At 39.3% G+C, this 14,693-nt stretch overlaps 4 protein-coding genes across 4 annotated transcripts; 1 reads left to right on the top strand and 3 right to left on the bottom strand.

Annotated features, from left to right (window-relative positions):
- Nucleotides 1-1,626: 1,626 nt before the first annotated feature.
- LOC140790145 (uncharacterized) lies at nucleotides 1,627-3,636 on the top strand. The gene is made up of 5 exons (XM_073140087.1): nucleotides 1,627-2,125; nucleotides 2,210-2,286; nucleotides 2,396-2,432; nucleotides 2,522-2,636; nucleotides 2,760-3,636. The coding sequence occupies exons 1-5, from the start codon at nucleotides 1,867-1,869 to the stop codon at nucleotides 3,298-3,300; spliced, it is 1,029 nt and encodes a 342-aa protein (XP_072996188.1). The 5' UTR covers nucleotides 1,627-1,866; the 3' UTR covers nucleotides 3,301-3,636.
- A 1,428-nt stretch (nucleotides 3,637-5,064) lies between these two features.
- LOC140790475 (GDSL esterase/lipase At2g40250-like) lies at nucleotides 5,065-6,373 on the bottom strand. Its single transcript, XM_073140589.1, has 3 exons — nucleotides 5,756-6,373; nucleotides 5,333-5,660; nucleotides 5,065-5,258 (listed from the first exon to the last, which is right to left on the bottom strand). The coding sequence occupies exons 1-3, from the start codon at nucleotides 6,371-6,373 to the stop codon at nucleotides 5,065-5,067; spliced, it is 1,140 nt and encodes a 379-aa protein (XP_072996690.1).
- A 378-nt stretch (nucleotides 6,374-6,751) lies between these two features.
- LOC140790474 (U-box domain-containing protein 1-like) lies at nucleotides 6,752-8,719 on the bottom strand. The gene has a single exon (XM_073140588.1). It carries the CDS (start codon nucleotides 8,717-8,719, stop codon nucleotides 6,782-6,784), a length of 1,938 nt encoding a protein of 645 aa, XP_072996689.1. The 3' UTR covers nucleotides 6,752-6,781.
- A 438-nt stretch (nucleotides 8,720-9,157) lies between these two features.
- On the bottom strand, nucleotides 9,158-11,228 carry LOC140791365 (uncharacterized). Its single transcript, XM_073141901.1, has 4 exons — nucleotides 10,979-11,228; nucleotides 10,729-10,819; nucleotides 9,564-9,690; nucleotides 9,158-9,464 (listed from the first exon to the last, which is right to left on the bottom strand). Exons 1-4 carry the CDS (start codon nucleotides 11,221-11,223, stop codon nucleotides 9,310-9,312), a joined length of 618 nt encoding a protein of 205 aa, XP_072998002.1. The 5' UTR covers nucleotides 11,224-11,228; the 3' UTR covers nucleotides 9,158-9,309.
- Nucleotides 11,229-14,693: the final 3,465 nt, after the last annotated feature.

The raw sequence follows: 14,693 nt of genomic DNA, 5'->3' as shown, positions 1-14,693 counted from the left end.
AAGAAGAGGTTGAAATATTTTAAATTTAGAGAATAAGATAAAATAAATCAGTTAATTAGAACGACAAAGGTAATCTTTGAAAATTTCCTTCAATTAATTTTTAAAAATTAATAATTTACATTATTAAAAATTATATGAGAATAAAATGATATAAAAATATTAACAACTTTTAATTCAAGGCAAAACCACTTAGACCAATTTATAATATAAGCACAAACTTGCAAGATAATGCATAGTTATTATTTCATTTCCAAAAATTATCCCAAGACATTGCCAATCAATTGTCCTATCAATATTGACACATGCCCAACTAGGCGGGGTCATTCAAAGTCACAAACTTTTGAAGTTTTCTATCAGGGTAATCAAGTTGCCATCTATTCAAGGGACCCAAGAGTTTGTCATGGGATTCCAACAAGGACCAAGTTGTCCAACAACCCAAGTTGTTTCTTGCAGCTCTAATGATCAAATTAAAGTCCTCTTTTTGTACTTGTCTTGCATCGCTTGACCATTAATAATGTCCATTCTTTGGAATTTAACCAAAAAAAACATGTCTATTTAGCTCTCAATGAACGGTGTCTAGATCATTTGAGACCATTCGAACTCGAACACAAACACAAACACGAACCGAAAAAATGATTGAACTAGAGATGAATGATTGGTCTCCCTAACCGATACTGAGTCTTTTTTATCCGATCCATTGAAGGGAGAATATTTACTGATCGAGTCTATGGGATTCTCTCTAGGTTAGGTTTGAATAACATCAGCATGGTTGCAAGGTCAAGCCGATAAAAACGAAGCTACACAACAAGTCTGGTCCAAATCAGGTCATTCTTATGTTATGTTATGCCCACATAAAGTAATAAATAAATGGTTATATCCAATACATATATATATATATATATATATATATATATATATATATATATGCCATGGTTTCCGCTTGTATTAGGCAAATGAAGCTTATATATCTTGTGTACATGTTAAATTATAGAAATTAAGAAAAGAAATGAAATCCATCTATTAATTTTGGAAGTACTTTTTATCATTTTAAAATTTTAATCTCGAGTGGTATGTTCACATGCATGATAAAACCTAATCCTGTCACGTCCATTTATTGATAACACTAGTTGCATCTAGCTTGCATGTTTGACGATGATATATATATATATATATATATATATATACAAAATTAAGCGGTCGATTTGTAATAAGACTAAAATGTAGGGGGGTGATAGGCAAAAAGTTGACGGAAATCGGCGGGCCTGCTGAGGAATAAAAGAAATTATGAGGCGCTCATCTGCAAAAGAAGAGATGGGTCCTCATCAATTTTCGTGACGAACTTCGGTATCGTTCCGTGATTCCCGAGGTACGTGATTGGGTTGGGAGAAATATTTATCCCGGTTTGGGTCGGCATCACCGACAGCTCGCATCAAAGGAGTCAGTATTAACGTGACCCATCCCCACCGCTTAATCTTGCCCTTTTTCCCCACCTTCTCGCGCTCTTTCTTGCATGTTTCCCTCTCGATCACCACATCCCATGCATGGCATGGCATGGCATGGCATGGCATGACATGCATGCATGCATGGGATCCTCTTGGACTTTTTGGACAAAGTTAGAGTGAGAAAGAGAGAGAGAGAGAGAGAGGGAGACTTGTTGTCTGGTAGTGTTAGCTAGGGTTAGGGTTCTTGCAGCTTCTCAATTTGTTTGTTTCTATCTATCCCCTACCAGTTTATGTCAGAGAAGGAGAGCAGAATGGTAGGCTGATAACCTCACTCCATCTGTCTAGATAGAATTATGGCAACTTAATGAGGTTGTAGGAGTTCGCTTGCAAATTGCAATAGGAGGAGGTGGTGGTGGTGGAGGGGATGGAAAGCACAAGTGATTCTGAGAAGAAACCGTCTGATATTAGTAGAGATGAGAGTGAGGAAGACGGCGACGACAACCGGAGGAACGGCGGGAGCTCCAGCAATAGCACAGTGGAGGAGAACGACCGCAAGGAGCGGTCCGAGTCAGGTTTGGGATCGGTGCGGCAGTACGTCCGGTCCAAGAACCCTAGGCTCCGGTGGACGCCGGATCTCCACCTCGCCTTCATCCACGCCGTCGAGAGGCTAGGCGGCCAAGAACGTAAGTCGAATTAATTAATTCTTCTTCTTTAAGTTTCTTACCAATAATATATCCGGCCGGCTTCATTTTTGATCATATATGCAGGAGCAACGCCTAAGTTGGTGCTCCAGTTGATGAATGTTAAGGGGCTTAGCATAGCGCATGTCAAGAGTCATCTACAAGTACCTCAATTGAACCTTAATTAGCCTTTAATATTGAATCTATTATATATTTTGTTTTGTTTGAATGAAATCCTTAATTTTTGGATTTTGCTTGGTATATATATATTAGATGTATAGGAGCAAGAAGATTGACGATTCCGGTCGAGGTATGCTAGCTTCAAAACTGGCTCCAATTATGGTTTACAATTAATTTTCCTATCCAATTAATGGATCTTTATTTTCCCTTCGTTGATAGTTATACATAGTTCAAAGAGTGCGGTGCAAGGTGGAGATCAGCATCATATGTACAGCCTAAGCCACCTCCCCATGCTACATGATTTTCATCATAGGTCTATTAATGCCTTTTCAAGGTAGTTAATTGAAGCTTTTGACATGAAGTCATGCTGTTGTTTTTCTTTTTCTTTCTTTTTTGCCAATTTGGCTCACCATTTAATGATGATTTTGTTCCTTTTTTTTTTTTTTTCTTTTGTCAGGTTTGATGATCCATCATTCAATGGTAATGGATACTGGATGCACAATCACTTAGTTGGAAGAACCCAAAGTACAATTAGAAGGTTAACTGATATGGAGAGAAGCAATCCAATTCTCTATTCAGGTTGCTCATCCTTAAATGATCAAGCTACTTGCAAACTTGGTACTAAATGCAGCAATTCCTTCCAATTCTTCCATGATAAAAATTTCGGAGGTGCCCATTCGCAACATGGAGTGGAACAAACAAGTTGTTGCAGTAGCTCGCTAGTCAAAGAGATCAAGCACACAAGTCCACTGATGAGTTTGGAAATGCAAAGGTTGGTGCAAACGAAGAACAAGGATCAGGGACTCGATCTTAGTCTATCACTTGATGTCGGATCGAGGAAGGAGAAGAGAAAATGGGAAGGCGAAAAGGTCGATAGTAGCTTATCCCTCTCCTTATTCTCTCCTTCAATGCTAGAAAGAAGCACCAAGTTGAAGGAAGTTGCCAATGATAGTAGAGAGCATGCAAGAGTGACAAGTACTCTAGATCTCACCATATGAATGAAATGTGGTGAGATGTTGTAGTACTTGTCCAAATGAAGGGAAGGTAATGACCAACACCTGTTCTTTTTTTTTTTGCCCTTCACTTCCTAGTTTGTACTTGTTTGTAGAGGTTTTAGACTACCCTATAATAGTGGCATTGTGGCATTGTGTGTGCCTTCTTGTATGCCTTTCATAATCTAACTCAGGAAACCACATAGAAGGATGGAAGTTAAAAAAGGGTTTAGTTGCACATGCTGTTTGACTCGAAGCCAACAACTTGGTTGTGGCTTTTCTTCCTGTGTGACTGAATTATGTATTATGAATGTTGAAAAAGGTTAGGTATCATTGACTTAATTATTGCTATTTGGTACTTATATTCCATATGCCTCAGGTTGATCTCAACAATTGGAACAGGATCCTATCCCTTTTCACTTGTGAATTTTAATTTCCCTTATGTTTCACTCCAGAAAGTCATAAATTAAGGCTAGATTAATATAGGGGCAAATTTCCTAATTACAAAGACCGATCGTTGAGTAATTTAATCTCTTTCAAGGTTTCTCTAATAGTTCAAGTTTTAAGTAGTAAATTAGTTTCTATGCATATTGTTCTGGTAATGGACAGTTTTGCTTGGAATGCATACAATTTACATCATAATAATTAAGTGCCAGCTTCTTCTCCGTTTGCACCTTAGTTGAATTTATGTTAAAATTGTCCGTAGCTTAGCATATGTATGAGGCCAACTTTTGCTGATTATAATGAGTGGTCTTTCTTATAGATATGATCAGTGGACAGAAAGTAAACCTTATTATTCGTATATCTGTCCTTCATAAGATAAATACTTATAGGTATTTTGGCCAACCAAAATTGTAAATGTACATAATCTTTTATGATTCATGCTTTACTAATGGCCCTGATATCTTAAGTTTTGCTAAATGAAACAGATGGTTTTGACTGCCATGTTGCTAATTAAATACAATATCATTCATGTCTACAAACTTTTAATATTGTTAACACACTTATTGTTCTAAAAGAACGCATTTCACATCTGTTCATATTGAATCTTATTTGATATAGCAACTATCTGCTTTATATCCTTAATATCAGGTAACAAGATACATGATAGAAGCTGCTTATATGAATGATGGATGTGAATTACTATCTAGAGAAACGAGAAATTTATTTCAAAATTTGTTGGCAGCACATTGTTATATAAGGTTCACAAATGATCATATATCATGAGCAAATTTAGTTCTATACTTAGGTCTGCCTATCTGATAATTACTAGCAAGCTTTTATAGCATAATAATTTGTTGATGATGATGATGATGATGACGACGACATTAAATTAGTGTTACCGAGTACTAACATTTGAAGGTTCATAATTCTTTCTCAATTTTAACGACAATTTTTTTTACCAATTAATTGAATGGTTCATTCATTCAGATCAAACTCTGTCTGGAAAATAAAAATAAAAATTTGACACACATTGAAATATGTGTTTAACTTTTGACTTTCTGGTAAAACAGTTGAATATAAATTTAACCACATTCTCAAATCTTGCAAACAAAAGCTAGATGTCTATAACCAAGAAGCAAAATAACCTAAGGAGATCCACACCTTCAAAGTGAAGTTATAGTTGACAAAATTGAACCAACAATTGTTTAATCTGTGCATGATGAACTAAGCTAAAAGCTATAACCAAGATCTTAATCCCTAAAATCCTATATAAAAATATTATACATTAATCTAAAAAAATCTATTATAGTCGTAATATATGCATAACTAGTTTATGAACTGTGCAAGCCCAGTTCGCATGAAGTGATCCGCGAGAGCTTTGTATGTTGCTTGCGATGGATGAACCGAATCCCAGAACATAAATTTCGAGGGAGATGGACACGTCAGACTCCGAGAGTTGCACAGTGGCCCCATCTCGAACAACCCACTCCCGCAGCAGCCACGTGTCGTCTCAACAAAACCTGAAACATATGAAATACGCATCAAACTTGAATATCCATAGAATACACAAGATATACTCGTAGTCCTTAATTACCGTATTTCGTAGGGTTGTTGATCATATCCATCAACGGCTCATATATGTCCACGTATGCGATCTTGGCCTTCATCGACGAATCTCGAGGTGGCCAACGGAACCAACCCGACCCAAGAGAAGCTTGTAGCCTCTCAATGGCGACCTTGAGTTCGGCGTTGTAAATTACGGCAGCCTCGTTTTGATGTTCGATGCACGTACGATGGAATAAACGAGTCGGGTTCGGATCCGAACCCGGTTGCATGAACTGCAGGGTCATTTGGAGGGGAATGCATCCAATTGGTGGAAGCCCTGAGACCGCGAATTTTCGTGCACCCATGTCGTATAGTTGCTGCATATGATCATCACCAAATCGAAAGTTACACGTACTTCAAGAAATTAATTTAATTCTGAAGTTAAATTGACGAGAAATTAAACGAACACTACCTTAATAAGAGATTGAAGTTTTCCCAGGAGAAAGCTATGGTACTCATGAAGTGTATACGTCTTACTCCTTAATTGAATCAGATAATAGTTTACCATTAGGTCATTAGACCCAGCTCCAATGACAAACATTGCATCTTGCACAATCTTCTTCACCTTCTCCTCCCCTAACAACTCTTTCATCTCCTCGACGTACGCCTTAAAGTTCTCCACCTGCACTCCAATGGTCTCTACGTTCGATAACTCAGCGGTTAAGTCGTCGAACCCGGACCCGGCCGACGCGAAGCTAACTCCGGTGGCGAGATCGACGCTGGTCGAGTTACGAGCATTATATGGGGGAAGGAAATCCTTGAGTCCTAATGAGGAGACGAGGAAGTCGGTGATGAGTTTGCCGTCGGAGAACCGCCCAGTCGCGACGTGGTTGGGGAAGTCTACGCCGTAAGGCGGGTGGTTCGCCTTGACGAAGGTCGAAAGGTGGTTGTTGTTGCCGGCGTCTAACGTGGAGTCCCCGAAGGCGAAGACGGCAGAGATGTTATGCTGCGCGGAGCCTTCTGAAAGAGAGACGATGGTGGAGATCAAGAGGACGAGGAAGAAGAAGGTGGTTAGCTTCATCTTCTGCATACCTAATAACTTTTGGTGTACAACGTTTACATACCTACATATAGAGGAGAGTAGGATGTATCAGAGTTAATTTGGGATTAGGCATCGATTATAATTCGGATTCGGTTAGTGGACAGACCTTAACGGGAAATAATTCCTGGTGGAACGGGGAAAAATAAGAACGAATCGGGTTAGCCGATTAGGTAAGCTTGTCATCAAGAATCGTGCTGGGCCTATTTGGTTGTGTACTGGATCTGGCCCAATACTGTTAGCATATTTATTTCATAGAAAAGAAAACAAAATACCAATATCAACTATATTATTATAACAAAGTCAATCCCCAAGAGAGAGTTGACTAAGTACACGAGATCGAAACAAACAAATTAGACCATTATTGAATCGCATTCTTTGACTGAGAACGTACACCATCTACCGAGTAATCAATCTTACAACAGCATCAGCCTTCCTCCTCGCCTTTGCACTCCCAGTTGCCACCAAGCTCTGAAGAGAAGGAACACCACGTGGATTCATCAACAAACACTTGCCCATTTCCTCTCCCCCAATATCCCTGCATAATTTTAAGAGCACACATATAGAATTTTCCTTCCCTTTCTCTGACCCAAATCTTATCAAGTCCACTAGTATGCGCACCACCACCATCTTGTTCTCCCCTATCGCCTTCACCCCCTCCGCGCATCCACATACCATCGCAAGCACGGAGAGCGCGTCGTCCGTCACGCCGGCCTTGTCGTCCATCAACAACCCCACCAGCAATGGCACGGCCCCCGCCGACACTATCGACGCCTTACTGCCGGCATATGTCGCAAGGTTATAGAGTGCCGTGCAGGCGTCCCTCTTGCCGGTTGCTGTGCCGTCCCGAAGCAACCCTACTAGCCCCGCGATCGCCTCGAGCCGTGAACCAATGGCAACCTTACATTCATGAATCGCGGAGAGGCTGAAAAGGGTCGCCGCGGCGTTCTCCCTAGCCTCCATCTCGATTCCGTCTCTGAGCACCTTGACGATGGCGTCGATCGCGCCGGCCGACATGATTAACTTCTTGTTGTTTTCGTAGATGGAAAGATTGAGCAACGCGGTCACTGCATTTTCTTGGGTCCGAGCGTCGCTGGAGCTTAACAGGGCAACCAGGAACGGAATGGCGCCGGCCTCGGCAATAATTTGCCGGTGATCCATCCCAGTCTTCGCGAGCAGCCGCACCTCGTATGTCGCTTGCCGCTGGGCATCCGGCGAGCCAGTCGCCAATTTCCCCGCCAAGAACTCCGCTGTCATCCTAACGGCATCCACCGCAGTCTTCACCACCGAAATATGATCAACGGCATGCGCGGCAGCGGCGGCGATAATAGAATCCTCATCTTGATCCCTGAAGCATAGCGGAACGTTGTTCTCTTTGCACCATTGATCAATTAAGCTCTTTAGAGCATAATTCGGTATCAACGCCATATGAATGAGATTCTTCCCGCTCTTCGGACATGCGCGGTGCCCGGAATCGATCCACCGTTTGATCGAGCCCCGCTCGTAGGTCTGCCCGGACGCGACGATCACTGGGTCTCGCATCAAATCGAGGCTTATCGGGCACCGGAACTCGTCGGGAAAATTAAACACAATAGATGCCGCCTTCGCCAGCTCCGGCGCGGTGATCATCTCATTTGGTTCGCTACTGCATCGGAATATCACCGACATCGAGAAGGTAACTACGACAATGAGCCTATCAATATTCGAAACGGCGATGATGCCGCCGGTGCCGGCTTGTTTCGGGATCTCGGCCTCGAGCCGCCTTACCTCTTCTTGGTAATCCGCCATGCTCTGCAAATTTAGCCTGCACATGATCTCCTCCACCTTCTTGCAATCAGAGCTACCACCCATGACTTTAATTAGCTCCTCCCGTAGCCCTACTTCTTGGGGGTCAACGAATAAACTGGCGCGCTTCGCCTGCCGGTGGACTAGCTCGACTTGCTCGAGCGCGTCGCCGGAAAGTTGTAATAGACTCACCGGTAGGATGTCGAGGGCTCGGCCGAGCTCCTTGCTACATGCGTACAATTTTTGGGAGAATAATTCGGCATATAAGAGAGTCCAGAGCGCGCTGCCGGAGGAGATCTCCTCGACGATGGACTTAGTCCGGCGGACAACGGAGAATAACTCTGTGAGGCAGAGGATAGAGGAGGTGGGCAGAGGAGTCTTGGATTCCCGGATATCCTCGAAAAGCACGGATAAGAGAGTCATCATCCGGGCGGCTGACGAGATGTTACGCGATTGGAGGAACCGCGCATCGCCGGCGGCCGACCCCACCTCGGCCGACGCGCGGAGTAATGACTCAAGAAGACAAGCAGAGGGGGGGAATCCGGAGAGCATTGGAAGAGGGATAAATTTGGTCAATTCCACAAAAGGATTTGGAATAGGGACGCACGGGGTGAATAAGATACATTCGGATTAAAGAGGGAGGGAATTTGGCCGTTATTATTTGTTTGTGTAGTAGATGGTGAAATAAGGAATAGTCAAAGAATGCGGGAGTGTGCCACGTGGAGAGAAGGGAAGGCTTAGGGGAGTTGGTTATAATTGGCGCCTATTTTTATTTATTTTCTTCGAGGTCTGGATAGCCAACGGCCAACGGCCAACCGCCTCCGTTTCGGGACGTAGACTTGGAAACCAAAGCAAATCGATCCTAGACGAAATATACGACTCTAATTTCTGAGAAATAAATTCTATAAGTACGTAACAGCAAGAAGTACTAGTACGATAAAGTTCACGATAATTAATAATGCAAATTAACTAACACATCATCCAACATAGGCAGTATATACTACTCCCCCATAGTTTCCTCTCCACTCCTCCATCAAGGGATAGAAAAGAAAAAATTATTGTTGGGATTCATAAACTAGCCATGGCGGTCTAGCATAGATCATCACATTACGAGATCGAAATCTCCAGAATAATTCGAAGCCTCAGTAGTTGTTGAAGGAGAAGTGATCAGCAAAGTTTCCTTGGTTTTGATGGATGACATTTCGCTTTTGCTGATACCACGGCTGCTGAATGTTCAACTGAGAAATATGGAGCATCCTCAAATAGTGCAACTCATTGTTAACATTTGCTGTTTTAGCTACAAAAAATTCCACCAAAAAATAAATATAAATCACCAGTATATAAAAGACAAGTGATTAATTCTAAAGTTATATTTTGTTTTCATAATTTTGCTTACCTTGTTTGTAAGATAACTCTCGTCTCCTATTGGCTATGTTCTCCTTTAGTTCATCATTCTCTTTCTTCAGTTGAATCCGTTTGTCAGAATAATGCTCCATCACAGTAGGAAGCCTTTGCAACTCTAACTGCGAATATATAAAGATAAATATAACAGAAGTTTAGTTCATATGTGCAAAACTTTAACTCTTTTAAGTGCTACGTATATGGTGGTGTGAATATTAATTGTAGTCTACGTATAGAACCTGGATAGGCACTGTGAGCATAAGACTGTAGTTAATGAACACCATTATCACATTGTTTGACTAGTTATGCGTCCATTTATGAATATACGAACTCTTTTAGAGAGGGTATGGATGACTACATCTTTCCGGTTTTATACATATTTTGCCATTGAAAAGTTTCAAATGAACATCTATCTCATAGTTCTTCCAAAAATAACATTTGCCCTAGAAACTTAATTAGAAAACTTAGAAATCTATATCATTGTCACTCCAAATATTATAAAGTAACACGCTGATATCATAGAAATCCATGAAAAGTTCAGGAATAATCTATATCATAAAAAGTTTTGACGAATATGGTGACATGGATCATATTAAAAACTCTCGACCAGTAGATATATAAAACATCCTATAAGATTTTTTTATTGTGTTACTGATTAGTGCTGCAATAGATCATATGTAATGGTTAACCAACATTCCTCGCTCAATAAATTTTTTCTTAAAAAGATAAGATTTTGAAATATTATGTTTGCTTTTCAGAAAAAAAAAATAGAGAAGAAAACCATTAGATGCTTAGTTTGTACTTATTGTTCTATTTATTGTCTGCCAAAAGAAAACTTACTAGTTCTAATTTATTTAAGAAACCCTCTTGCATCATCAAAAAAATGAATTCCATTTCTGGTGGTAAATCACAATCCCTAATTTCAACCATTATATCTAGTGCCCTGTGAAATCTAATTATATATATCCGACAGATCGATTATCTAGTGATAGATATACTGCTCAAATACGATAATTATTGTTTTGTCGTACGCATCTCGTTGCATGTAGAGCAAACTATTCCCATTATTGCTGCAAAAATTACTCAAGTCTCTAAACTTTACTACATAAACATGCAAGTTAATTTATGTGCATGATGTAGCTAACTTTTGATGTGTTTACCGACAAATTGTTGCATTTTTCCTCGAGTTCTAATTGCTTTAGCTCCTTCTTGGTCTGGCAACGCCGACTGGATAATCTATTTCTCTCGAGCCTGCCATTACCATATTGAAAATTAACGAATTAACAAATATATCAATCTAAATTCTTCATCTTCTCATAAAAAGTGTTTATAAATTTTGATGAATAAAGATCAAAATCACAACAAAAGAAGTTATACCAATGTGAAAGTCTATAATTTAGGTCAAGTCACCTTCTAAGCCTTCTAGGATCGAGAGGATGCTCCTCAGATGATCGACGAGTGACATTGTTGGGGCTTATGTCAGCCTCAAGCCCTATATTGCCTAGTGAGCTCACCAACTGTGATGTCGACCTATTCCTTTCAGCCGATTGGCCCATGAGACTCGTCGTGACTTGCTCTGTTATTATCTCTTTTCCCTTTTCATTGCTTGGAACCATAGTCGAGCTTGCCTCCGCCTTCTCCTTCATCTCCATCATCTCCAACATAAAGTTCCTAAAACCATATTTGCATTAGTTTTTGACAAAAAAGAATAGTGCATCAGTATGGCATACTATGCAAATATTACATCTCAGGAGAGAACAAAGACATCTAAATAAACAAATAGAAAGTAAGAGAAGAAGAAGAAGAAGAAGAAGAAGAAGAAGAAGAAGAAGAAGAAGAAGAAGATTACTCACATGACTTCAAATTATAAGGCTCTCTTCTCTCTCAAAAGTGACTCCCATGTGAGGGACTATATAGGCTGAGGAGAGAAAAACACTTACGAACTTAATTATTGCGCTACTAGTATCTTCCTAGGAGTTAGAATTACTGCAAGTTTGGACAATATCTGACACAAGCTTTTATTCCAGGCACCAAAATAGAGACCATTGACTTCGAAATCATCACGCTATATATATATATATATATATATATATATAAGAATAGGTCACACAATCACTTCATTTTTGCGGTTAGAACTTGCACATATGTACCTGTCAATTAATTAATATGGGTTCTCCCGCGTGTACATTATATTCTCATACATTAATTTGCAACTCTACGTTATATTCTCATACACTAACGAGACAGCTGTTATATTTATTTAGTAGGTTTTATTGCAATTATCTTGTAAGGTGAAACATCGACAAGTTTGAGAGGGAAAGAATCTTTCATTAAATGTCTCTCTATACAGTTGTGACCATTTAGTAACGGCTATTTCAACTTGCCCGTATTTGTCACTAGATACGACATAGTTCATGAAGTAGAGCTAGAGAAAATTAATTTCAAAGCTTGCTAAAAAAGCACTAAGCAATTATTCTCTTTCCTTAAGTTTTCATTGTACCCTTGTTAAACATCATTGTTTCTCTCTCACCCAATCCCTTTCCCATAGTGTCATCTGCTCAACTATTTAATGGTATATTGTTTGAATGGATCACTAGAGTCAACGGTATATTGTTTGTGTAGCATTGGCAATATTTCAAGTTTTATTCCCGTTAAGCATGGAATACAAATGTTAATTAGTTTCACCCATTAATCATAATTCTAACATTCAAATTACATATTCATATTACTTCAAAGAGCTCGTCCAAATTAGCAAATTTGAATTGGATGGTGAACTCAATATATATATATATATATTGGTTATACAAGGACTTTATATATACAATGTATATATTCTTGCAATCGACTTCTCTATTTTGGTGCATCCTAAGGCCATTGCATTTTAGGCCTGTTTGCATTAACTGGCCCAGAAGAGCAGTAATTTTGTCGACCATAGAGGCCTGCAGGTATTTCCAGCAATGGGATACTTGGCCTGCTACGATAGTTTGCAAATACATCAAAAAGAATAGCCTTTCTGCAATAATTAGGGCCAAATGTACGTGGTAATACGCAAAACATTCCATTGTAAAAATGTTCATCTATCTAATATCATCTTATATATTTTACGCCGTTGTCTAGTATTGATCTCTGGAACTTCTTTTCTCATATGTATTAGTATATATTGCAGCCACCCGAGAGAAGGTCTTGGTAGTAGAAGAATAGCCAATTAGTAATCCGAGTACTTAGTAATTATTTGACTATTTTCTTTTTTCTTTGACTCTGAACTTAAATTGGAATTCAAATTAAATGATCAATTTAGCTTTTTGCATTGTAGGAAACCTTAATTACGACAATCGAATTGTGTGCCCATATATACATTCATATAGCTCTAAGCTCAAGAACTCTACTAACTCCCCTTCTTCCATATGTGGCTCTAAGCTCAAGAACTCAAGCTAACTGTAAACAAATAAAACTTTCTCGAGCCCTGCTCACTTAACCTCATGCATCACTGAGCCAGCCGAAGCTTTCCCTTTGAATCCGACCACACTTTGTTCTACCATTTGCGTGCTAATTTGATCCACCTCCTCTCGTTGAAGTCTTCGAATTCGCCTCAAATAGAGGCAGAGGAATAGAAAAGAGAGGAAGAGGGCAAAGAGAATTATTAGAATCAGCAGCATAATCTCTCCATGCACCATATAGCTTCTGTCTTCAGTTAAGTACTTCACCTGAGTCACTGGAGCCATGCGTGAAACTCGACCACTTCCCTTTAGTTCTTCTATTTAAGTGGATAGGTGAGAGATCGAGAGAGGGAGAGCCTAAACGAAGGATGAGTTGAGTGAGGACTTAGAACTTCTCTTTCAGCTATCAGTAATTATGTGAAAGAGAAGAGATGTGATCTATATAGGAAGCGTGTGGATCAAATCAATCTTTGTTACATTATACCTCACTTATTATTTAACGTAAATATGGGGAAGAGTTTACACAGGAAAACGTGACTTAGTCACTTAGATCAGCTCCATGTTTCACATGTGTGGTTGGATCTGTCAGCTTTAGTGAATTGTTGTGACTCACTACCTTTCAGTATGTCCAGGGGGACCGAAGAAAAAAAATACCATACCGACTGATTAGTTAGTCATTAGGAAGTCAATTTTTTACACTGTAATAGATGTCAGCTTAACTATTTTTAGAATAGTCGGTGAGTTAACATGATACAACAATCAATGCTCAGAGAATTTGATTGAAGTCCAATTGGGTTTGGATGCGTAGCCATTAGCGAATAAGTGTACTGGGACCACTGGTGATAAGGTTATCAATTATTTCATGAGATGAGAAAGACTATGAATCTGGTACGACAAACCACATGTTGTATGCTGCCATGGGGTAGGACTACTCATGCTCTAAACTAACTTCATATTTTGCCTCATCAAGTACAAGCAATAGATGCCTAATATACAAATTACAAAGACAAGCATCCAAACTCTGATGTTAATGTCTGAACCGGGATTGGAATCTTACTTAGTATGTAAGATTGTAAGTGACATTTCACAGTGAAATTTTATTCTTCTTTTTTCCGGAGTCTAGGAGAGTCAATTTGAGTACCTACCCTACAAATGTAAAATTATTAGTAGAAAAACTTAAGATTCTTAGTAGTAGATTTATACATTTCAATATAGGATAGGATAATTTTTATTTTACCTCTAAACTGTCACCTTTTTTCACAGTGATCTTCTGAGAGATTACCAGAAATATTTCATTTGACCATTTCTATTATAGATATATAATGTACTAAAAAAAGTTTACCCCTTTAAATAATAATTACCATCTTAATAATGGCTTGGTGGTCTTGACTAAAATGCAATAGCTATAATTTTTCAATATATTTGATTAAATTAAAAGCTGAATTTGTATATTCTAATTAAATTTTTTTAAAAAAAAAAAGACAACTGTTTTCAACTTTAAACAGATTCCTTTGTCATCTAGTTCCCAAAGATTCCTTCCAGCCCATCTGACGGTCGAGATCAACCGTGAACGCCTCTTTCGTCCCTTTCTCCTCCCATTTCCACATTGACTTCGACTCCTGCACAAACTTCAAGAAGCGTCGTTAGAAAGAGAGCCGAAGGCCAAAAAGCATGAAAAGGAAGGGTCT

Source organism: Typha latifolia, chromosome 6 (assembly GCF_019914945.1).
Source record: "Typha latifolia isolate L0001 chromosome 6, TyphaL0001v2, whole genome shotgun sequence".
In the NCBI taxonomy this organism is placed as follows: domain Eukaryota; kingdom Viridiplantae; phylum Streptophyta; class Magnoliopsida; order Poales; family Typhaceae; genus Typha; species Typha latifolia.
The sequence above is the reverse complement of the archived record's forward strand: the minus strand, read 5'-3'. Positions and strand labels throughout refer to the sequence as shown.